Raw genomic sequence first — 24,039 nt, forward strand, 5'->3', positions numbered from 1 at the left:
TCTATAATTTTGACACATACAATGTATTTTTGGCTATTGCTACAAATATACCCCAGCGACTTAACACTGCTTTTGTGCTGCAGGCTCACATATATGAGTGTAAATGAAACATGTACCAAGCAAATAGTTCATACAAAATAAAAGTTTTAATCCTTGAAACAAAATAAATGTTAACTGAAATAACATATGTTGCAGAGCAACATTTCTCATTTTTAGTTTAACTTGATCAAATAAACTAAAATAATTAAAAGTAAAACTGTAAAAGAAAGAAATTACTAAAACTGAAAAGGGAAAATACCTAAATAAAAATCTAATTCAAAATATTTAAACTATAATAGAATAATATGACTACTCTGTATTCATATGGTATATATTGCTATATTTGGTTGTTCATATGGTTTTGAAAAAACTTTTACACTATGTTTAAGTAAAGTTTTAATAACTCTAAAAATGTCATGTGGTGTAAACATCTAATTAAAAGTAATAACATTTTTCTTACCATACGGTCAAAATAAAAATAAAAAAGTATTATGAAAAAGTATTTATTATTCATAAATATCATTATGTTGTTAGGGACTTGCACCACATGATACAACCTGAACTAACCTTGACTTGATAATAAAAAGGCCAAATTATCTAATATTTCAAGAAACTTACTGACCCACAATCATAAAGGTCTGTATCGTTTCCTGTTTTAGGCTTTTCAATGCATGCTGGTCACACCACATGACTTTGATTTGGTGGATAAACGTCCGTCCAAATATTAATAAGCAGCTTTGTTCAAATATGACCTGGATTATGCATTGGAAATGTGTTTTCAGATTAATCTTGCATTATTAAGACATTAAATATATATTATTTATTCACCTTAAATAATAGAAATGTTATTTAGGTTATGCCAAACAACATCTTTTGAAGAAATTTTTACCCACTGTATATATATTTTATATCTTTTTTAAAATATTTTTAATATTTTATATATTTTTTAATCTTTTTCTTTGTTATATCAGGACAGTAGAATCATTATCAATTTTAACTTAAACATCAAAATAAATTTTAATAGAGAAATGAACGTTCATCGTAGAAAAAATGTATCCGAGGTGATCATATGAATATGTATTACATTTATGCATTTTGAATACATTTAACAGATAAGACAAATCACAATACTGACCCATGTAAAGGCAGAATATGTCTTAGGTTAGTCAAGGTTACTTGCACCAAAAAAATCTCAGCCACTCTGACCATTAATAACAAACAGGATGGCTTCCTGCTGTAGCTGTCGCATAATCATTTCATAATGAAAACGACATTTTTCACAAGTAGTCTAGAAAATATATGTGAACAACATGCATATAATAGTAGGCTCAAAGCATATGTCCCATGTGAGGTTCATAATTATATCACACACAGATACATATGTCAGCAAAATGTGAGGCTTTATGGGACTCTGAGCTCTTAAATAAAAGCATGTGCCTGCTGCACAACAGACTGAAGACAAGAGGGTTTCTGAACAACAATGTGCTGAGCATCAGTCCCATGATTCCCATAAAGCGTGAGTTTTGTTTGCACTGGAGCTCTCAGCCTCTCTCTGCCATCCGTGTGTTATGAAGGAAAGTAGGCCACATAATTGACAGTAGTTTCAGCTCCTGATAACTGCTCCGTTGATAACACCACACACACACACACACACACACACACTGAGATCAGGTGACTGATAAGAGGAGGAAGGGTTTGTCAGCAGAAGAGTTTATGGAGTTTGATTTCGGTAGAGCAGCTCTGATGCCGGTCAAACAGACAAACACACATCCATCTGTTAAGTAGGTCATCCAGACTCAGTGAGGATATAAACACTCAAAGGTCACATCTTCACCCTCCTCAGTGTTTACATCAACGCTGCCACTGGACAAAATACACTCTACATTTCAACTACTGATCTTAATATGTATTTTGCTTTATATTTTTGTATCCATTGGCCATTTTCAGAAATCACTCACTGTTCACCTCGTTACTTGTTAAAAGGTATAGTTATTACACATTACACTATTTAGATTTTTCAGTACTGTTACAAAACACAAAAACACAAATGTATTGCATTTTTATAAATAAAATCAATTCAAACATTTACATACCTAAAAAGTCATAGCTTCAATGTAATTATTAATGTAGCTAACTACCTTTTCAAAAGTGTAGTTTTGCTGCGCTCATGCCATATCGTAATTATTAGACGCTCTACTCTGAGCTAGGGCTGGGCGATATAGCTAAAAAATGTATCAACGATATAATGTTTCATATCGTTCAGTATCGATAATTATTGACATTTTTTATCACCTTTTTTTAAAACAAAGAGCAATAGAAAATTTTTTTTTACATTTAACCACTGTATTTTTTAAATTAACTCAATTTATTGAGACAAACGACAAACACAAAATAAAAATTAAACAAATATCTCATTTCTAATGTTTTATATGCAGATTAAATATGTTAAACTTTTGGCTTGTCTCCCGAGGCCACAGGAGGGCGCAATGAGCAAAATAATGCAGCACATTTAATTGTCATCGCAAGGAAATAACGGTCTATAAAAAAACGTGCATTATGTCTAAATTAACTCATAAATCAAATATAATTTCGTAAATTGCATAAACAAAACAGCATCATATATTTATGCATTGCTTAATACAAAGAGCCGAATCGCCCATCACGAAGATTGCATTTAAAACATATGAGACGCAGTGAAAAGGAATAAACCTCCACAAATTCGTGACGTGTTTCTAAATGTTGAAACTGTTTTAACTTTGCATGGCTTTCTGTACATCTCTTGTGTGACGCGAGTGCAGCAGTCATATTTGTCCGACTAAAATGCGCTGAATATGCGTTCTGTGTGAATGGCTTGGTTTGGGTTTTAACCTAATCAAGATCTTCTCCGCATTGAGCTACTATATTTCTCTAATATTTTGAATGAATAACGCAGCAACGGCGCGCAAAAACATCACTTACATCATCATCACCGCATCTCGTGCTCCACCGATGACGCTCCCTGACGCGCGCACAACATTCGATTGTACTATTTTTGCATTCAAATGCAAATGTTTATTTTAAATTCGACTAATATTTTTTTTTTTTATTCACAATCTCCTCATCACAGGCAGGCACAGCACTCATGTGTGTGCTGTCTGCGTCACTCATAGTACGTGCCTATATCATGACGTGCACTATATCGAACATTTTTTATATCGTTATCGAAGAAGGTGCACCGTCGATAAATATCGATATCGTTTTATCGTCCAGGCCTACTCTGAGCTGTTGGTCCTCAGCAGTGTTGGGGGTAACGCATTACAAGTAACGCGAGTTACGTAATCAGATTACTTTTTTCAAGTAACTAGTAAAGTAACGCATTACTTTTTAATTTACAAGAGAATATCTGAGTTACTTTTTCAAATAAGTAACGCAAGTTACTTTTTTTTCCCCCAATTTATTGCAGCTCTGGTGTCCCCATGTTGAGAGAAATCAGAAGATATTACTGTAGTTCTAATATGAATATGAATATGCATGAATTCTTCTCACTCACAAAAACACAGATTCAGTATTCCTCAAAATGAATAAAAATAATGCAACTCAGAATATGACGCAAACCTGCAATAATTAAATGTTAAACAACACAAATATCCTTTATGTATTTAATCCCATTCTATTTCTTCTGCATTCGACTGTACGGACGTAAATGTACTTTCCCTTCAGCCTGAGGCTTATTCATTTCACTTTTGGTGTGAAAAGGCTTTTATATTTGCCAAAAATAGAACTTTTTTATTTTAAAAACAAACAGGCAAGCCCTGTCCAGATTTAAAAAGTAACACAAAAGTAACGTAACGCATTACTTTCCATAACAAGTAACTAAGTAACGCAATTAGTTACTTTTTTATGGAGTAACGCAATATTGTAACGCATTACTTTTAAAAGTAACTTTCCCCAACACTGGTCCTCAGACTCAGAATTATGCATTTCTTATGGCAACACTAATAACACTAAAATGAATGTGTGTAATTTGAGTAAATCAATAGACAAAACCACAATTCAACAAGTAAATTATTAATAAATGTTTAAAGTTTATTTAGCTTTTTACAGGATATCCCACTCTGTGCTAGCCAGTTTTTCATTAATATTTGGATTTTTTTCAAAAGTTTTTTGAGATTTGTATACTTTTTAAATTATGTCTACATATTTTTTAATTCAATTTATTTCAGTTTTAGTTATTTTAATACATAAAGTTAAAACTAAATAAAAATGAGAAATGTTGCCTTGCAACTAGCTGAAATAAAGTACTTTCAAGTAACTTTTCTTTTTTGGTTGTACTTTTAGGTTTAGTTTTAGTTAAGTATACTAACCCTAGTGCTAGCTACATTAAACTATTGCATGTCTTTTGTTTATTTTCAGATTAATCTTGCATTATAACAATAGCCATTTTCAGAATAATTAATCAGAAATATTACAATATAGTACTATTTCACATTAAAAACCTCTTTATATTAAGATGTAGTATATTTTACTGCCAAAGCCGCTGCCATATTGAGTGTTTCCACATGACGCTGCAGCCGTTGTAGCTCTCCGAAAATTCAGTTAGCACGTTGTAATTACGAGTTGTACGAAGACGCGAAGACTTTTACAAGTCGTAATCTCGTAATTGAGATTACTGAGAGAGATCACAGATAATAAAGGAATGTTCCACATTCAATACCAGTTAAGTGATAATGTCACAAATGCGGTCAATAACCACAATGGAAAATAACTGGGCCAACTCTCTGAAGAGTTTAAAAGCTCTTGCAGTGTTACAGTGCAGTAAAAATATGATTTGAGCTGCCAAACACATGTGTTTACGGGCTTCAGCGAGAGGTTTGAACTGCGCAGGGTGGAGTGTTTTGCTACGAGACTCTTTTCAAGAACAGTCATAACAGTTTGTGCCGGGCAAACAGACAGGAGGTCAGAGGACCTGTTTGAGGCCTGAGGGACTTTCTATGGCGCTCTGCACCGCCTCGAGAGAGAGTCGAAGCAGACGTGTGCCAATAACAGGCCAGAGCAGCTGAGAGGAGGGGGCAGGCCCAGTTCAGCAGGTTCCTCGACAGGAAGACGGGTCCAGACTCGTGACTTTGGGCCCTACTGCCACAGCTGATCTGATTACAGACCTCTAAACTGGAAAAAAATGGTGTGCCAACTAGGGCTGCGCAATTAATAGAATTTCTAATCGAGATTACAATTACGGACGCCACAGTTACGTAATCGTTCAAAGCGGCAATTAATCGTTCAAAGTCCACTTATGTTATTCTGCATGCTTAAGATGCATTTTTTTCTTTCTACATGTTATCTTAAGGGTTTTCCCATAGTTTTAGTTTTAGTATAACATTATAATACCATTTATATTTTTACTTTTTTATAATTTAAAGTAGAAACCAATCCGATGTATAGTTGACATTTGAGGCTTAATACTATAGAACAGCACTAAAGGTTTTTCAGTTAAGAGTGTTTTCAGCTTGTTTAATTTCATATAAAAATACGGCATTGCGTTGCATCAAACAATGCTATAAACATCATTCAATGTCAATTGTGATAATCGTAATTAATAATTGCAATTACAATTTCAAGGGAATAATCGACAAAAAAGCCCTAGTGCCAACACTATTACCGCCAAAATTAATGTGTGTAATTCGGGTAATAAATAGACAAAAACAAAATTCAACAAGAAACAGTCATTATGTAAATGCCTTATTAAAAAACCTTTAACGTTTATGTAGCTTTAGTGTTATTCGAACTACATTAAACTGTACTGTAAGTTAATTTATAGATTAATTTTGCATTATTAAAACATTGACATTAGTCATTTATTTGAATTATTAAACAGAAATACTACGAAGCACTACTTAACTACAGTTTACATCAAGAACTGTTCTAATGAATATTCTTCTTAATGAAAATTCAGATAAACAAGACTTCATTATCACTGGCATTCATCAAATAACTACTAACCTAACTTACCAGAAACAAACATTTTGTAATTCTCAGGAAACTGTATTTTGCAGTATTTTTATTTTAAATGTATATTTTATTGGCTTAAATGTGAAATATTCCACATATTCCACCTTCTGAAGGAAAATAAATCATTACAAAAAGAAGAAAAAAAAACAGTCTACTCAAGATAAAAAAATAAGTGTATATTATTTAATTATTTCATGTGGAGAACAAAACGGAAGTGACTTATGAGAATGTACATCTCAGGAAACGGGTCCCGTGTGTTTATAAATGTCTTCATTGTGTTGACTGCATCTGTATCACACACACACACACACACACACACACACACACACACACACACGCGCGCGCTTCTGATCCAATCAGATCCTGCTCGTCTTTGCTCCACCCCTTTGCCCATATATGGTCCCCGGCTGCATGATGTAATGGCTGCTCTCAAAATAAAAACAAACACAGATAGACTTCCTGTCTCTGCCTTTCTCAAACACACTCCCCTCACATACAGCCAGATTAAAAGCGGGAGAGAAAAAAGAAACACACACACACACACACACACACAGAGATCCAGGCACGCACATGTTGTGGGTGGAGGCTGACGTTAAGCTTTTATAAACGCAACATGACTGCAAGAATCATATCACGGCTTGTCCACGGGGACTGGTTTTGTGAGAAGAAAAACTGATTGCACGTCTGTTTTCTTCTAAGAGGAAACGGCACGGCTCGTGTTTCAGCCGTCTGATGAGGTTCAAAAACAGCTGCGTGTGTGTGTACAGGCCTAAAAATCCCTCCATCAAGCCCCAGACTACACGATTGAGTCAGATCTGCTCCTGTCGCTGAGGGAATTGACCAGCACATCTTCAAATCGCTGATATATAAGGCTACATATCCAGGGAGAAAGAATATGGACACATGAGTGGGAGTCAAGGCTGGAAGGTTTTCAGATTGTAGAAGATGCTCTGATACTCGTTTAACGGCTCTGCTTCTTTAATGCGGTTGACTAGTCCACAGACTCGTCTAGTCTTCCCTGATATTTTTTCAGACTGCTTAAAAGGGGATGAAACTGTCAGCATGTTCAAACTCTGACGTTTTTAAATTCAGCCCCTCTAAAGGGGGGTTAAACGCTGAAGTCATCTAAATTCTGCGTCACATCTAGCCCTTTTTTCAGCGTCTGGCATCATAAGTGTTCATAAAGACAGCATGGCAGCAGATAAAAATAGTTAAAAGCATCTCTTTGTGCTCCTACTAGCTGTTTTTAAACACAAGAAAGTGGAGCCTCATAAATGACCGATTTAAAACACTCTACATAGGCAGCAACTTCACAAGACACACAAGTAGTGCTATTGTATGACGTACATGTGACTCAATTGTTTTTGTTTCAATATTTTGATGTTAGCATGTTGCTAAAGCTAATATCATGATATTTTAATAAAAAGAGCACTTAAACATTTCAAATCATTTTTTGTATTGTAAGAATTACAATGATAATCAACTTTCTTAGTTGGCCTTGTTTTTAGTAATAAGCTTGTCAGTTTTAATTGATATTTACTTAAATTTAAGTAGATTTTTTTTTGAGTTTTTGTTTTTATTTATTTAAAATAAATTTCTCAAAATACGTTTCACTTATTTTTATTTCAGTTTTATTTCAGTTAGTCATTTTAGTACTTAAAATTATTTCATGATTTCCTGATTTTGGTTTAAGTCTTTCAACTTTATTGAATTTAACTATTTATTTTTTTTAATAAACAAAAATGTTCTTAATGGTTTTAGTTAACGAAAACAACAGCATTAGTTGCAATGCATTCTGGGATTGCCTTATCCTGAAAGAACATATGCAATGCTTAGAATTTGGCTAAAATGACTTGTTCAGAAGGCAATATAATTTTCCCCCTACTGCATCTGCTTTTGATGCCTCCAAATTCTGCCTATGATGCGATTTCAAGTTTTCCTTTCTCTTTGGAGTGTTACAAGCTCTTGGTGCAACCGAACCATCATAGAAAATAGTACTTATTCAATAAAAAACACATTCTAACCTTCACAATATAAAACCTCCTCCCTAGTAGTTGACTAAGACCATTTACTGAAATTGTGTTGCACACACAACTCATCCAAAATTTGCCCTGGATATGACGTCAAATTTCATTTGAGAGTCGGACAGATGCTGGAAACTGGGCATGAAAAACAATTTGGACGGTGTCTAACAAGCCCTGACTAGCATGATAAGTGTATTTCAGGCTCTTTATTAATATCTGTGGCCTTCAGGAAGTCCAGCCCCACATTATTCTCTCAGATGCTATGTTGAGAACGGGCCGTCTGATGACAATGACGGGATGTTGAACACGGCTGCTCTTTTTCCCTCTTTCTCCGTATTAAAGGCACTTACCATCTGGTGATGACTGGGGATGTTGGCCTCTTGGAAGAAGGAGCTCAGAGCCGTCTGCGGAAAGAGAGTGAGAGAGAGAGATGGGGATGAGCTGGAGGGATCTGTGTTACAACATGAATGAGCAGAATATCTCTGGCTCTCTGCTCCCTCCTCCCTGACTGTGACAGACACGGGTCAGTCGGTCCAAGCACTAAATGTGGGTTTCTAAACCGTCACGCAATCTGTGCAGGATTCTAGGAACTAATACACTATGCGGGCTCAGAGATACAAAAATATGTGAGAGTGGAAAATACACAAACAAACGCGTAGGCAAGACCAGTTTTCCTTTCTAAGACAAGCATCTCTATTACTACTGCTTATACTTTTGTGTCACTGACATCAGTGACGCCTGAAATCATGCAGCTTTTGAGGAGATCTGAGTCTAGTGGGTGATAAATGGAGCAAAAATACCCATAGACTTTCAGTGAAGGAGGGACACTTCTTGACATTTCTTGAGCAAGCAGCTACTTGGCAACCACGCAAAACACCTTAGCAACCACACAGCAATATACTAAACACACTGCTTTATTTTGCACAGCCCTTATGACTCTAAAAATGATATTTATTCAATTAATAACATATTTCCCTTGTACCTTGAATACATGTGAGTGTATACATCAGCGTTATTTCCAATAAGTAAAATATTTCTCAAGATAAAAAGTATTTGAACAAATATAATGACTTCATTGATAAATATCATCACATTTTTGGGGGAGTCACACCACATGACATTTTACCCGAACTAACCTTGATTTAATCATCTGATATTCTATTATTATCTCATATTACAACACTTACAGACCTTGATTCTGACATAATTTCCTGTTTTATGATTTTTTTTTTCTTTTGCAAGTTTGTGTCTGCTGGTCGTACCCCATTTGATTTGGAAGACAAAATGTTTTCAAATTTTTATTTATATATTTCTTTAAAAATAATTTAACAAAAGCTTCAGTGTTTGATAATAAAAGTTTATGCCAAAGTACGGGTGGTTTCCTTTTCAAGATTTTTTTTTAGATATCATTTTGTAGCTTCTTCCTTTATTATGATATCAGGGCAGTTGTAATTATAACATTATGACATTTTTTTACTTCTATTTAAAAATGAAAAACCTGTTCAGAGAAAAGGTGTATTAAAATAATTGTAAACAGCATGCAAACAAATGGAGCCTTATCAGACTATGACGACATGTTTTCAGTTATTAATGTTAAATTTACAAAGTTTTTATTTTTTTCATTTTTTTTTTTAAATTCATGTATATTTATAACTCAACACTTTGCATTAGGGCTGTCAAAAAAAATTCGAATTTCGAATATTCGTCGAATTTTATCTCGAGACTTTATGGCTGGGTTTTTCCCAATCCCACTGCAACTCGTGTTTTTAAACGAAAAATGTACTCTGTGTGATTGGCTTTCGGTCCTTTGTATTAAACTATGCATACATACATGATGCTGTTTTGTTTATAGTTGTTATAGTTTATATATGTTATAGTTTCACAGATAGTCACGCTATATTATGCTTTGAATAAACGTGCATTAGTAATATTTTGCTCGATGCGCCCTCTTGTGGCCTCAATTATGTTACACTGGAACTACAGAAAGCTAGTTAACTGCTGCACGAGTATTTCTAATATAATGGTTGAGGCAGTGATGGCAAATTGGTAAACTTTCTCCTTTAATCAATTTCTTGATATGTCTTCCTCTTTTGGAAAGTCTATGGTGGAATAGAAATGCTATCGTGTATTTTTTCGTTTGCTACTGAAGCCAATGGGAATGCTAAATATATATATATAATTATTTTTTTTTTGCTGAAGTTACAATTCACTAACATTGAAGTTTAAACTACGATGACGTCCACTTTAATGCATCTGAAAAAGGTCCATGCATTAATTACTAATCTATTTCAAACAAATGCTTAGATTTGGGGTGAAAAAAATAGCTTTTAAGAGTAGAGTATCATTTTAAAACAGTTTCAGAATATGATTTGACAATGACTCTCATGCTCAGCGCTTCTCTGAACTCAACATATGGCCTTTAAACCGTCAAAATATTGCCCAACACTTGAGTGTCTGGCCCTCTCTCGCTCAACCCCTCGTCTGGTAACACTTTCCTCAGTGGGCGCCCTCTTCTTTTCCCCCGTCTGGCCCCTTCCCCCTCTCCTGTCTTTATCCATCTTTCTCCCGCTCTCCCGTTTTGTTTAACAACAGCCACGGCAAGTGCAGGAATGTCTGCTGCTTGACGTGACACACATATCAAGATGAACTCGCCAATCTGCCATTGTTTCCACTGCTCCAGAACCACAGAGTTCTTTTTCATCAGATCTTCTCCGTCCCTCCCCCAAACACCATCATGTGTACAGAGCCTGTTTTCATTCAAGTGCTCGATTATTGCTCATTTCCTACTGCACACACGCGGGTATGGCTCTAAACAACGCTCACTTGTACCTCAGAGCATCTGTATTGTATTAATGCTGGCACTGACTGCTAAAGGAGGATTCCTCAGTGTGCAAACCTGGCATCTGCACAAACAATGAGTCTATCCTGAGGTGGATGGCTAAATGTGACCCTGGAGCACAAACGCAGTCTTAAGTCGCTGGGGTATATTTGTAGCAATAGCCAACAATACATTGTATGGGTCAAAATTATTGATTTTTCTTTTATGCCAAAAATCATTAAGATATTAAGTAAAGATCATGTTCCATGAAGATATTTTGTCAATGTCCTACTGTAAATATATCAAAACTTAATTTTTAATTAGTAATATGCATTGCTAAAAACTTCATTTGGGCAACTTTAAAGGCGATTTTCTCTGCAACAGTGAAAAGGGACCCATTTCAAACAGTGTCGCGTTCCCAACGTTGTTTTAACGACATGCACCGGTATTGCGGTATTTTAAAAATTCATACCATCACAAAAATAAACACCGGTATTCGGTATGAACCGGGATACCGCCCAGCACTAGTCCAGGGTCACAAATAATATACAAGCTTCATGATGAGTTTAAATCGAATGCCAAAAAGGCTGTCTGTTTAGGTAGCAAAAAATGAGATTGCATTTAGAACACAAACTAATCGAGAAGTGCAGTGCTCACAGCTTTAAGGCACAGTCATATTTACCATTTTTTGGTGAGTTTGCACAGCCGAAATTCATGTAATTTCAATAGGAATCCACACGATCAGGAATTTCATACGAGGGTGAAAGACTTCCCAACACAGATTTTGCAATGGGTCCAAGTTATCAAACTTTTTTTCTGCAAAATTTTGCTGAATCATTTGTGACTGCAACTTTATATATAGATTTACTCCCATTGCTCCACATGCTTCTATACATGTTTTCCATTGTAACCAATCACAGACATTTCTGTTGAATAATACGAAAGCAGTGACAAACATTAAAAAAAAACTTTAGATCCAAAGAGAAAAGAATCAGGACTACTTTGAAATTTTGGGGATTTGTTACATGTCACATGCACACAATTAAAAACACTGCAAGACGTGTGGAAAAATTCAATTGAATTTTGAATGGTCACTTGAATTCAATTCAATTTTGGGCCCTTGTGAAACTTCCAATCGCCCAACTTCTTGAATTTTACAACATTTTGCCAAGCAACTGTAAATGTGACCCTACTTTGAGCCTGGAGTCTGTGTTTATAATATTATTACACTGTCAATTTTTAAATGCAATTTCTTGACTTGTTTAATAACAGTTTTGTTAATAATGCTAGCAGCACCAATGTGAAGCTGTTTATTCACCATCTTGATTTAATAACGCATAAAACTGCAATACACCCATTTAAATGTTTTTAGCTTATTTTGATGTGTAGGCTACATAAATAATACAGCATTCAATTGTATTATCATGCAAATTGCAATCATGATTACAATATCAAGGGAAGCAATTGACAACTGTGATTATTGTCAGATTCTAGCAGGCAGCCCGCTAGGTTTTGACACACAGCCAGAGTGTGGTATCCAGCCTCTCTGCGAATGATTTCTGCTGCTCCAGTGGGAATAAGTGGGTGCAGAACATGCCCACAGAGAGCCATCTCACCAACACACGGCACGCTCGCAATAAACCAGGTCAGTTATGTGCAGAAAGGGACAGAGACAAATGGAGAATCTACACAGAAGCTGCTAGAGCAAATCAAACTCAATTTGCTCCACGGAGCACTGTCATGTGGATACAGCTCTGAGAATAGCAACAAACACTCGAAAATGTCACTGGTGCCGTTTTCACGCTTGGTTTGATGGCTTGGACAGATGTTTACCACTGTAACTAGGTAACGGCTCGGAAGGAGACGGCACCAGCTTCACTGTTTTATTCATGTTTTTGTCCCTTTTGTTTTATAACACGGAACTTGTGTTCACCAATAATTTGCAAGAGATGCAACAACCTAGATGCTCGCAGAAGGCCATGGAAATGAAGTCATGTTTATAATCTACCAGATTTACAGAATAAGTGCTTTCGAGTTAAAACTAGGGCTGTGCGATTAATCGAAATCGTCATAAAATCACGATTTGAGCGTGCGCGATTTCTAAATTGCTTTATAGCACGATTTTCCGCGCCCCCGACCTCCCGCAGTATGCTATCCGAACCAATCAGAATGCAGCGCGTCGGAACAAACCGGGTGGGCATACAAACGTAACGCCAGGTTCACACACTCCGTCTGTGGTGCGTATTTTTTCCGCGCCCATGTTAATTGATCAGAGCGTTCACACTGCACGCGATTGCGGTCCAGCAGTGCGCTCCAGGAGCGGTGCGTCTGCAGCAGTCATGCTGCGATCATTTCCGCACGGAGTCTATTTCTGCTGTGCTGCACGTGCTGAATTAAAGTGACAGCGCATTATTGCCGGTAAAAATTAACATGGATTGACACGGAAATGTAATTACACCATAAATGCATATAATTAAAGTCTACTGTTTCACAGGCAACACACGGCTTTTTGGCTAGATTTAAAACAAGGAAAAGTGCACTTTTAGATAAACAAGGCAACAATAGATGGCACTCGTAGTGGTAGTTAAACAAAGTTATATTTATTGAGTTTAAACGTGAATATGTCTATGAAAGATTGTATTACTGTACTGTGATAAAAGAGAATCACAATGCTGAAAAAGCATTTTCAGAAACAACGTTTGGATTTGAAATCAAAATAATGGATAAATGTTGTGTTTGTGGTAAACAGCCGCGGATCAGGAGCGGACTGCAAACGCGTCCTGTGCGAAAGCAAAATGAGTCCGTGCTGCTTCTGCACCGCATACACATACTGTATACGCACTGCAGACGGGAGTGCGTGTGAACTTGGTGCAACAAATCTAGTTCAACATCTGAGGCAACGCCACAAAGAGCTCTATGACCAATGCATGGCAAAAAAAAAAATCCCTGGACAGGGGATTTTTTTTTCCTGCCATACCTTTACTTAGTGATTATTTTGCCTTGTGTCTGTTCTAGAGACATGTTACAGCTTTTTGATAAAGCTCTAATTGGTTTTCTTTTGAAAATATTTTTCAAATTCACACTGAATGCATTAATGACTGTAAAGCATGTCTCTGTGTGTCAAAATCGTGATTAAAATCGAAATCGCAAAATTGATCAAAGAAATCGCGATAGGTTTTTTTTGTCCATATCGCACAGCCCTAGTTAAAACCAGACTAGACCAGTCAAATGTCTAGCTTCCTGAGGCTAAAATACAGCCGATTAGGGGTGGGCGATATGACCAAAATCTTAAATCGCGATATGAGTAGTACTATTATTTTACGGTAACGATATATATCACGATATATTTATTTATAATATAGTTATAAAAAAAAAAAACTCAAGCTCACTGAAGAAAAGTAAACAGTCAGCGATTAAATAAGAATAAGAAACTAATTACAATAGGACAAAAAACTACAGTAGAACAAATAAATAAGTAACCAAATGTATAAAAACACTGCATATTGTGTAAATTAAATATTAAAGTTACAAAAGTCATGTTAATCAAACAACAAAAGAGAGAAAACTCTCACTGCTCTTGACTAAATCAATGACAGACAGCAGGAATATTAGACTGCTGTCACTTTAAGAGCTGCCCGGATTCAATATAGTCTTACACATGTGTTTTTTTTCTCAGCTGTTTGTTTTCACTTATGACCTAAATCAGGGCCCGCAATGTCTTTTAATATGGCCCGCTGGATCATATTAGACTCAGTTGATCAATTTTAAAACATTTGAAAAGAAAGTCACGGAAAGATTGCTTTCAGTTTATGATGTTAATACCAACTCTAACTAGGAGAGGTGGCTAGTTTCCAGCCGCTCACCAAATGAATAATTGTTTAAATTAATATAATAATTGATACTTTTGCCTCATCCCTTTTCTTAAAAATTGTTTAAAGGCTGAAATGTTAAGTTTATCGTTTTATAAAACATTTTGTTTTTTGTGAAAACCTGTATCTGAACTGTAAATCATGCTTTTTACAGTAATTTTACGGTTTAATATGTGTTAGTTTGAACAGGTGGTCTAACAGGGTCTCTCTATCTCTCTCTATCAATAGACATTGATATAGATTATATGCCGTGATATAGATTAACTATATTAAATGATATAAATAAAAAGACAGAGGCACTTTGCCTCTTATCTTGAATCTTATGGGCTTTCTAAATGCATTTTAACAGACTAAATCACGCAGTGTATGCGTGCACTCTCGGAGTATGTTTTTGTGATACTCGATAATGTCAGATCGCACATCGTTAAAACAAAATTTACGCTAGTAGTGCAGACGATATATATCACACACCCCAGCCTTGACTTGAGTGGAAAACCAAATCAAGCGTGGTTGTGCGAGAACTTGTTTGCACATGCGCTAAATAAATTTGTCAAACCTGCTTACTTGTAGTCTGTGTTCCGACTTTATTTTGCAGTAACGAACGTCATGTGAGCGTGTAACCGCGATAGAGACAATAGTCCAAAATCTCTACCGGTTGACAAATTTTATACCGGTTAATCGTGTCTACCTGCTTTAGCTGTCCCTGGCTGCTCTCCGTCCTGATGTTATCACAGAATGAGATCAGAACGTTAAGAGCAAACCTCTCTGACTCCTTCATCTGTCACCGACATTACACATTGTATAAGAGATCCAAAGGGGACACTTGTCCTTGACATGCACTTGGTACAATCAATCACACTACTACCAACACCAGAGAGAGAGAGAGATAGAGAGACCCTGTTAGACCACCTGTTCAAACTACAGCAGCCACAACAGATCGCTCAAAGAGTTACATCAGAGAAAACCATCAGGACGCTGCGGATACTTCAGGATAAACACTACTGAATTGAGAAATTCAATGCTGGGAATGTAAACACAAGCGTATCTGCCAGTGAAGGTGTGGTTGACTTCCTTTCTTTCACAATCGAAAAACAAACCAGCAAAAGTTACCAAACACTAACCACAGTGACGTATATGAGGCAACAGTTATGACAACACCAGTATGCCCTGACAAACTAGTGCAGTATATATCATGTGTACTATGCACAGGAGAAAAATATTTAGGCTCCATCTGAATATTCATTACTATTTAGAAGGCAATAGTAAAAAAATAAAAATAAAATAACTCAACTTAATACTTTCTGATGTGTGCATTCACTGGACACTTTAAATTCCCATGAGGCCACAGGAAAGGATTTGTGAATTGCAGTGAAATGACGCAACTGACAATGACATAACGACGGATGCACCGAAATGAAAATTATGGGCCGAAACCGAAAAAGAAGGATGCACTTGGAAAAACCCCCCGAAAATTACTTATTTTAAAATACTTTAAAACACTTTTTGTATAATTAATTGTATTAATATTAGGCTTTTTAATTTAATGAAATTGAATGAGACTGAACGGAAAAACTACAAACCAATCAAATAAATCACACTCGGAACTGTTTATTGAAAATGGCACAATTAAATCTTAGTGCTGAGCACGGGGGGAGGGGCAAGGGGGCATATACTTTCGGTTTGTATTTTCAGCATTTTTTTTCCTTTGGGCCAAAAACCGATGATGCCATTTTCAGCATACTACACACATTCATACTATATAGAACATACTGTTTAAGTTTCACAAAATAAGAACTCATTCAAAAGAAGTACCTACCGATTTCAACAAAACCTTTCTTAAACAAGCAGTAAATTGTGGAAGCTTGTTTCTGCCACGGGATTAAAAAAAAAGGTTATGACTGTTTAACTCATAATTCTGAGTTTATAACTCGCAATTCTCCAAAAAAAAAAAAAAAAGTCTGAATTCTGAGCCAAAAATTACCTATTTAGTTTTTTTTTTTTTGTTCCACAATAGGGCTGCACGATTAATCGAATGCAATTGTCATGCGCATTTTGTTAGTAAAGCCGGTTCTGTGATCAGTAGTAAATCATCATCACGTGCTTTCAGATGGAGCAGCATTTACTACACATAGCCGTAGTTCACTGACAAGTTACGCAAAAAAATAAATCGCAGACGATTTTATTGTGCGATTCTGAAATCGAAGAAATCGTACGCGATAATGACAGCTGTTTGCATAGCTTCTCAGTGAACTACGGCTCTGTGTAGTAAATGCTGCTCCATCTGAAAGCATGTGAAAATACCACATTTAATAACATATTTTTACTCCAAACTCACTTCATAACGTCAGTCGAGTGTTTGAAATAAATCCTTCTGTGAGATGATGTTTTAAGCAGTGATAAAGGCATTGCATTATAAATATACTTTATTTTAATGAAAATTATAATAATAAGAACTCAGATAAACCGTATATTGCCGTAGTCGTGTGTTTATTAGTCACGTTGAATCAATGAAAGCAGTTGAATCTTCTGTTTATTCAGCTGCAGCGATAGGCATTTTCTGGGTTTCTTCTGCGAGGCGTATTTGGAGTTTCAGCGCGAGAGCGCCCTCTGGCCTTTGGATGGAGATTTACTGCTGATCACAGAACCGTGCTTCACTGAAAGATACGCATGACAATCGCAGCTTCTCGCGATCTCGATTCCATTTCGATTTATCGTGCAGCCCTATTCCACAGTATACAACAAAACACACTGTGTGGAAGTCCCACAATGCAGTGCGCTCAACTTAACAGGCCCAGTGACATGAATGAACGTAACTTCAACCATCTTTTTTTTTTTCTTGACTCATTATTTGATTCGCCCGCCAAACAAAACAGCGTTTTTAAATCAACTTTAGATTTGCAAGATAACTGGATGCCACTTTCTAAATTAAATATGAATGCAATAAGGTCATGTGACAACAACATAGCATACTACGGTTTGAAATGTTTACCGTTATCAATAAAAGCGGTTTCACATAATATTCTCTTTAAAAATAGGCAAAATTCCAGTCAGTAGCCTGTTGTAAGTAGAGTAAACTTTACCCTACTAACTAGGGTTGAGCTACAGGGAATCCACTCACTCTTTGGCTTACTACACGCATGTGTACTTCATAAACAATACACACATGAACTAGTCAAACCAGTGTGTGTGCACTGTACTCAACCCTGTTGAAAAAAAACAGCATATGCTGGTTAGGTATGTTTTGACGCTGGTTTAAGCTGGTCCTTTGCTGGTTTATGCTGGTCCTTTTGCTGGTTTATGCTGTTCCTTTGCCAGCACATGACCAGCATAAACCAGCATCAAAATATACCTAACCAGCATATGCTGGTTTTTTCAACAGGGAACTGGACCGTTTCAAACAATCAACACAACGAACCTACTAACACATACCACAATAAGAACAAAACACACACACATGAGCCGATGTGAATGATTAAAGTGTGCTTGGGTTCATTTGGCTACATTTTCAGGGAAGGTAAATAAAAAAACTGAGTGTGAGTGTGTTGCAACCGTGCTGATGGATGAATTCGACTCTGAGGCATGTCCGTTTGTGGCAAACACTTCCTCCTTACAGGAAACACTCAAAACAACCACAGGAAACGTCAAATGTGAGCTTACACATTAATAAACCCTCAAATACAAACTGATATGAAATGCAGTAGTTTTCTTTATGTACTTCCGCCATGATTGTATGTCAATATTTTGACTGCTGTACTTACCTTCGATAAACATCTCATTTTAGTGCATGTATTTTCAGTAAATGAATATGGCAGTTATGTCTAGTCATATCATGTCTATCCATCTGTTTATGTGTACAATCAGTAGAGCATGCCGTGGGCAACACCAATGTTATGGGTTTGATTCCCAAGGTACATATGATGAACTGATAAAATGTATACAAGGTGTCACTGTAGATAAAAGCATCTGCCAAATGCATGAATATAAATATATGTAACTATCTACATTATGGATCTATCTTTTTTTTCCCCATCTATCCAGCCAGCAAACTGTACATTCATGCACCTCTTTATCCATCAATATGTCCATCCATTTTCAATGTGCAAAGACAAAATGTCTCCAAAACAGATTGTTTTCTCCCAGAGCAGCTTTGACTTTATTTACATGACTATGAATGAAGCACATCGTGTTGGTTTCCACTGAAACGTGTCTTGGTCTGTATTACACAGTCAGATCATCTCAGTGAGCTGCTGGTGGGTTCAAACACAAAGCTGCTCTGCCTAATTGTTTCCTTAAAGAGTCAGACTGGCTAACAGCAGGCAATAGAATGAAAACATTGCCAATCTGAACCCGAGACGGCCAACGTTGAAAAGCTGTTTACATGTAAACAAACGCGACGTGACTTTATATGACGCAATGGACGCATCCGACACGACGAAAAAACGCTTTGAACTCAAGCCCCATTGAGCGGGTCGCCAGGATTTGACACACAGCCCACCTCAAATGAGCCTAAGACGCCAGACTAAAAGGTGGCGGTGAATAACGGTGTGATCGATTATTAATCACCGGTTACCTCGAACTGCCAGTGCGCCGCCTGCAGAAGCTGCTTCGCCTGGTCCGCCGCGCAGCCCGCGGTCAAAACAAACTGGTTAATCATCACTTGATGTCTCAGCTCGTCCATATTCACCGACATCGCCGCTGTTCGCTCCTCCGCGACTCCCGGGAACGGAAAATCTCCGTACGATGTTTGCGTGTCCGTTGAAAGCGAGCGCCCCCGCCAGGCTCTTCCTTCACGCTCTCTCCTCGCTCGCCTTCCAGTAACAACAAATCACCACTAACAACAAACCCAAACGCGCCCTCTGATTGGCCACGGAGCCACAACAGCGAGTACACACGGCGTCCCATTGGTCGATCGACGTGTCTCGCGTGGTTGGACGCTAGCGATCGGCATGAACACTCTGATTGGTCAGAATAGCAGGAAAGCGTCGCGTTTTCATTGGTCAGATGAAAAAAATATCTATTTTTAATGCTTTTACTGGATGCGCACACTTGTTATTGAACTTTCAAAATGACAGAATTCAACAGCAGGTTCTTGACATATTTCTCACATTTACACATTTTGTAAGTAGAAATTGAAACAATTTAAATAAAATAAAAAATATATAACTTACTTTACTTTTAGTCATTTAGCAGATTCTTTTATCCAAAGCGACTTACAAATACGAAAAAGTAATTAAAACTAAAAGCTAAAACTCTATAACTACTAATAAAAATGACAAATGCATATAACAACATTTCAAAACTAAACATTTAAATGAAAACAAAAAATAAAGCTAAAAACAATTCAAAATATTAAAAGAACAAAAGGTATGAGTATAATAATGATTATTATTATTAATTATTAATTATTATTATTAATAACTAACTTAAAAGAGAAAGAAAAAATCAATGGGCCAAAATAACGATGAAGAGGGACATTCAAAAAAATAAATGCACAATTACAAAAAGAGCAATTGTAATCTATATCCAGATGAAAACGCTCTAATGTTTCCGTTAGACTTCTGTGAGTAAAGGCAAAGCATATTAAAACCACCAGCATTGTAATAATAATAATAATAATAATAATAATAATAATTGTTAATTGCTAAATTACTTTTAAACAGATAAATAACTAAATAAATAAATAAATAGAGAAATAAATAAATAATAGACAGACACGTGTAACCATTTGACTGACTGACTCATTTTCCTTATTGTCCCAAGCGCATGAAGGCTTCAGTCAGGTGTGAATTGGGCTTTTGTTAGCAAGAGCTTTGAAATGAATTCAGGAGTTTCAACCCACCCAGCTGAGAGTCTGAATAATTCAGACCGGGTGTCAGAGAAAGCCTGTTATGGAGAAGGCTATCTATAATGTAATGGAGCTGGGCGTTTCTTCTGCGTTCTGTGTGTATTGAGTTGTAACTCAGTGATCTGGTTGTGAGAAGGGATACAGTGACATTAGTATTAGCAGTGAGAGGCTGCATGCTGGGTATGGCCAGGCAATAGAAACCACACCTTCAACTGCAAACTTCTCTGAGAAATTATGTGAAAGTGGCGGCTGGTGGGAAATTTTCTAGGAAGGGCTGTGCCACATCCAAACAGTTCAAGTTAAAGAAAAAGGGTTTTAAAAAGTTAGTACATGGTTTGTTTGCACCAGGGTCACCGCTGGGGTTTCGGGGTCCCCTGAACACTCTCTTTGTTCATTCTCTTTAACCTTTATTTAATTGACTAAAGAACAAAGAAAACATTTCCAATGTTTTCACTGGCCGACTTCATTTTATTTTGTAAATATAAACAAATTTTGATTTTGATGGCTACATCACATTCCGAAAAAGCTGTGACAGAGGCATGTTTACCACTGTACCACTACAGTGTTTAATTGTTTGGGAATTGAGGATACTAACTGTTAAAGTTTTGAAAGCAAAATTTTTATTTGATACAATCTTGCTTGATGCAAGACTTCAGAACCCCTCGGCATCACTGCATAGAATTGATGTATAGTTTTCTCCTAGAGTAACAGAGATTCAAGTTGCATTTATTGATGCAGCGGCAGACTGTGTTAAGCGACAGCGGTTTTCCGAAGTACTCCTGAGCCCATGGGGGTATATTTAAAGGAACACTAATTTTAACAGGCTAATTACACTCATTTTCCAACTCCCCTAGAGTTAAACAGTTGAGTTTTACCGTTTTCGAATCCATTCAGCCGATCTCCGGGTCTGGCGGTAGCACTTTTAGCTTAGCTTAGCATAGATCATTGAATCTGATTAGACCGTTAGCATCTCGCTCAAAAATGACCAAAGAGTTTCTATATTTTTCCTATTTAAAACTTGACTCTTCTGTAGTTACATCGTGTACTAAGACCGACGGAAAATGAAAAGTTGTGATTTTCTAGGCCGATATGGCTAGGAACTATACTCTCATTCCGGCGTAATAATCAAGGAACTTTGCTGCCGTACTATGAGTGCAGCAGGCGCAAAGATATTACACAGCGCCTGAAAATAGGCTAACTTCTGTCAACATAACCAACGTGACCACCTGTTTGCACAGGGAACGTGCTGGGCACTATTTTCAGGCGCTGCGTAATATCATATGAGCCTATTTTCAAAAATAGTGGAGTGTTCCTTTAACACGGCTCACACACATTCATCTGAGGCTCCCTGCCTTGCCCTACACAGACTGAGATTTCTCTGGATTCCCTGAATCTTTTCACAATATATGGTAGCTGGTTAGAGTCACATACACTCTTCACTCTTCACATTATACATGTCACACACAGCAATGTGTTATACCATGGTGTTTTGGACACAAACCAGAGTATATCTATGTAAATATCATTCCATTACAATGCTGCGATAGTCTTTTTTTTGTCAGTATGAAACAAAAGTTTGCTTCATTATACAGTTGCAGCTTATATATTTATATTATATGTCTTTGTTTTCTGTGATTCCAGAGACATTAATGACCATTCATATAAATCATACAACTGATTTTTGTCATAGTCTATCCAATGTAAAAATCTGCTTTTGTTTCACTAGTAATGACATTATACTTCCTTTGCATTTTATGTTAATTAAAGACAGTAGTAGTCAATGACACTTGTAGGGTTTTTTGGGGGCCTTTGTGAAGTTTGATAGATGTAGGCTATTCCTTTGATGCTCTCATAATTTTTGTATTGCATTGGTATCATTTTTGACAATCAGTTCCATCACTGTCTGCTTCTGTTGTGCTCGGGGACCATGTTTGTACATCTTATTATCTCCAAGGTTTGGTCTTGACATTTTTTTGGGGGCCTTAAGCCGGACTTTCCCACTTGCTCCTGACTAATTTGTTTTACTATTGTTTCTGTGAATGATTGATCAAAGTGAAACTACTTGTTCAGACTTTATTTAGAGCAGATGCCACAAACGTGGCCCCAAAAGTATCACAACACTTCAGTCACAATTAAAAATGCACGGATAGGGCCATGCAAGTATGAAATCAAGCGACATCTTAGACCAAGATGGTGTGTCAGTGATTTTTTAGATGCTCTAGTAACCGCAAGTTTATTTTAAACAGTGCATTGGTTAAAATGTATTTTAAACAATAGGCTATTATTGTAGTTTAGTGTTTATTGAGAGCATCTATAGCTAAACAAAAACAGAAAAATGTTGATATGATGGGAAAAAAAAGAAATAAACATTAACCACAAACATAATAAATTGATAAAAATGAACCGTGAACCCGATTGCAAATACTGTGTTGTGAGCAGCTGTATGATGGCGCCCTCTAGTAGTCAACAACTTATTATAAGCTAAACTATTTACATTTTTCATTTAAAAAGAGTATGGGTTGGCATATTAGCATTTGGCATTGATCATGACAACAATGTCAATGAAGAATAGCAATGTGACACTGCTTTCCTTTTTTAAGACTGAAAATAGATTGATGCAAACATGTGAATTTGGTTCAAACCTGTGAATTTATAAAATTGCTCAGTTTGTTAATGATATCAAAGCCATCCATTGTTTACTTGAAGAGGACGGTCTAAAATGGTCTTGAACAATCAGACCAGACCCGAAAACAAATATGTCGGGGTCAAACAATAAGGATGCGTTTGGAGTGATTTCACACATGACTGGCACTAATGGAAGAGCGAGGAAAGGACTTCAGGAGCACTCTCTTTACTCTCAATACAATGCCTGTTAATGGGACTGAGACCTCCTCGACAAGAGTTCAGGTGTCAGACTGCATTCAATAACACTATGTAGCACGTATTAGAACTGTTTCCACACAAATGACACATTATACAGTCCTTTTTAGTCATAGATGTGTTTAAATGAATGAAACTGACAGTGAAGGGGATAAACTTCCCACACAACTTGCTCTCAGGACAGATTTAAGGCGGTAAGTGTTAAGAGCTTGAGCACATTTGTTCTGATAGCCAAGAGGCTGTTTCTGAAGGACTGCGTTTTTTGTTGGTAAAATAGACAGAGGATAAAAAGATACAAGACAGACTGTCCTCTTGAGAGCTCTATTCATGTGAAATGTCATGTAAAACTCATTTAAAGGGCCAGATCAAGTAGAAAAGGAAGTAGAAATAACTCTTTAAAGTAACAACTGTTCATTTAAAGTGTGTTAATATATATGTTTCATTGTAAACAAAAATATGGTTATCAGAAATCATGTAAAAATCATTACAAAAGCAATAAACCAAAAGCAGTCTGCTTGTTGAGTTCAATCAGGTGCATGGAATGTGCATTTTAATGTTTAATGATCCTTATTTTAGACA

At 36.5% G+C, this 24,039-nt stretch overlaps 1 protein-coding gene across 1 annotated transcript in view; it reads right to left on the reverse strand.

Annotated features, from left to right (window-relative positions):
- Positions 1 to 19,551, reverse strand: part of LOC107654572 (UBA-like domain-containing protein 2) — a 20,041-nt gene extending 490 nt beyond the window's left edge. The window contains exons 1-2 of the mRNA XM_016441706.1: positions 19,306 to 19,551; positions 8,399 to 8,452 (exon numbers count right to left, since the gene is read on the reverse strand). Of these exons, the coding sequence (XP_016297192.1) occupies positions 8,399 to 8,452; positions 19,306 to 19,425 (174 nt within the window). The 5' untranslated portion in view covers positions 19,426 to 19,551. The remainder of the gene's footprint in view (positions 1 to 8,398; positions 8,453 to 19,305) is intronic.
- Positions 19,552 to 24,039: the final 4,488 nt, after the last annotated feature.

This window comes from Sinocyclocheilus anshuiensis, unplaced genomic scaffold, assembly GCF_001515605.1.
Source record: "Sinocyclocheilus anshuiensis isolate Anshui unplaced genomic scaffold, SAMN03320099.WGS_v1.1 scaffold787, whole genome shotgun sequence".
Classification (NCBI taxonomy): Eukaryota; Metazoa; Chordata; class Actinopteri; order Cypriniformes; family Cyprinidae; genus Sinocyclocheilus; species Sinocyclocheilus anshuiensis.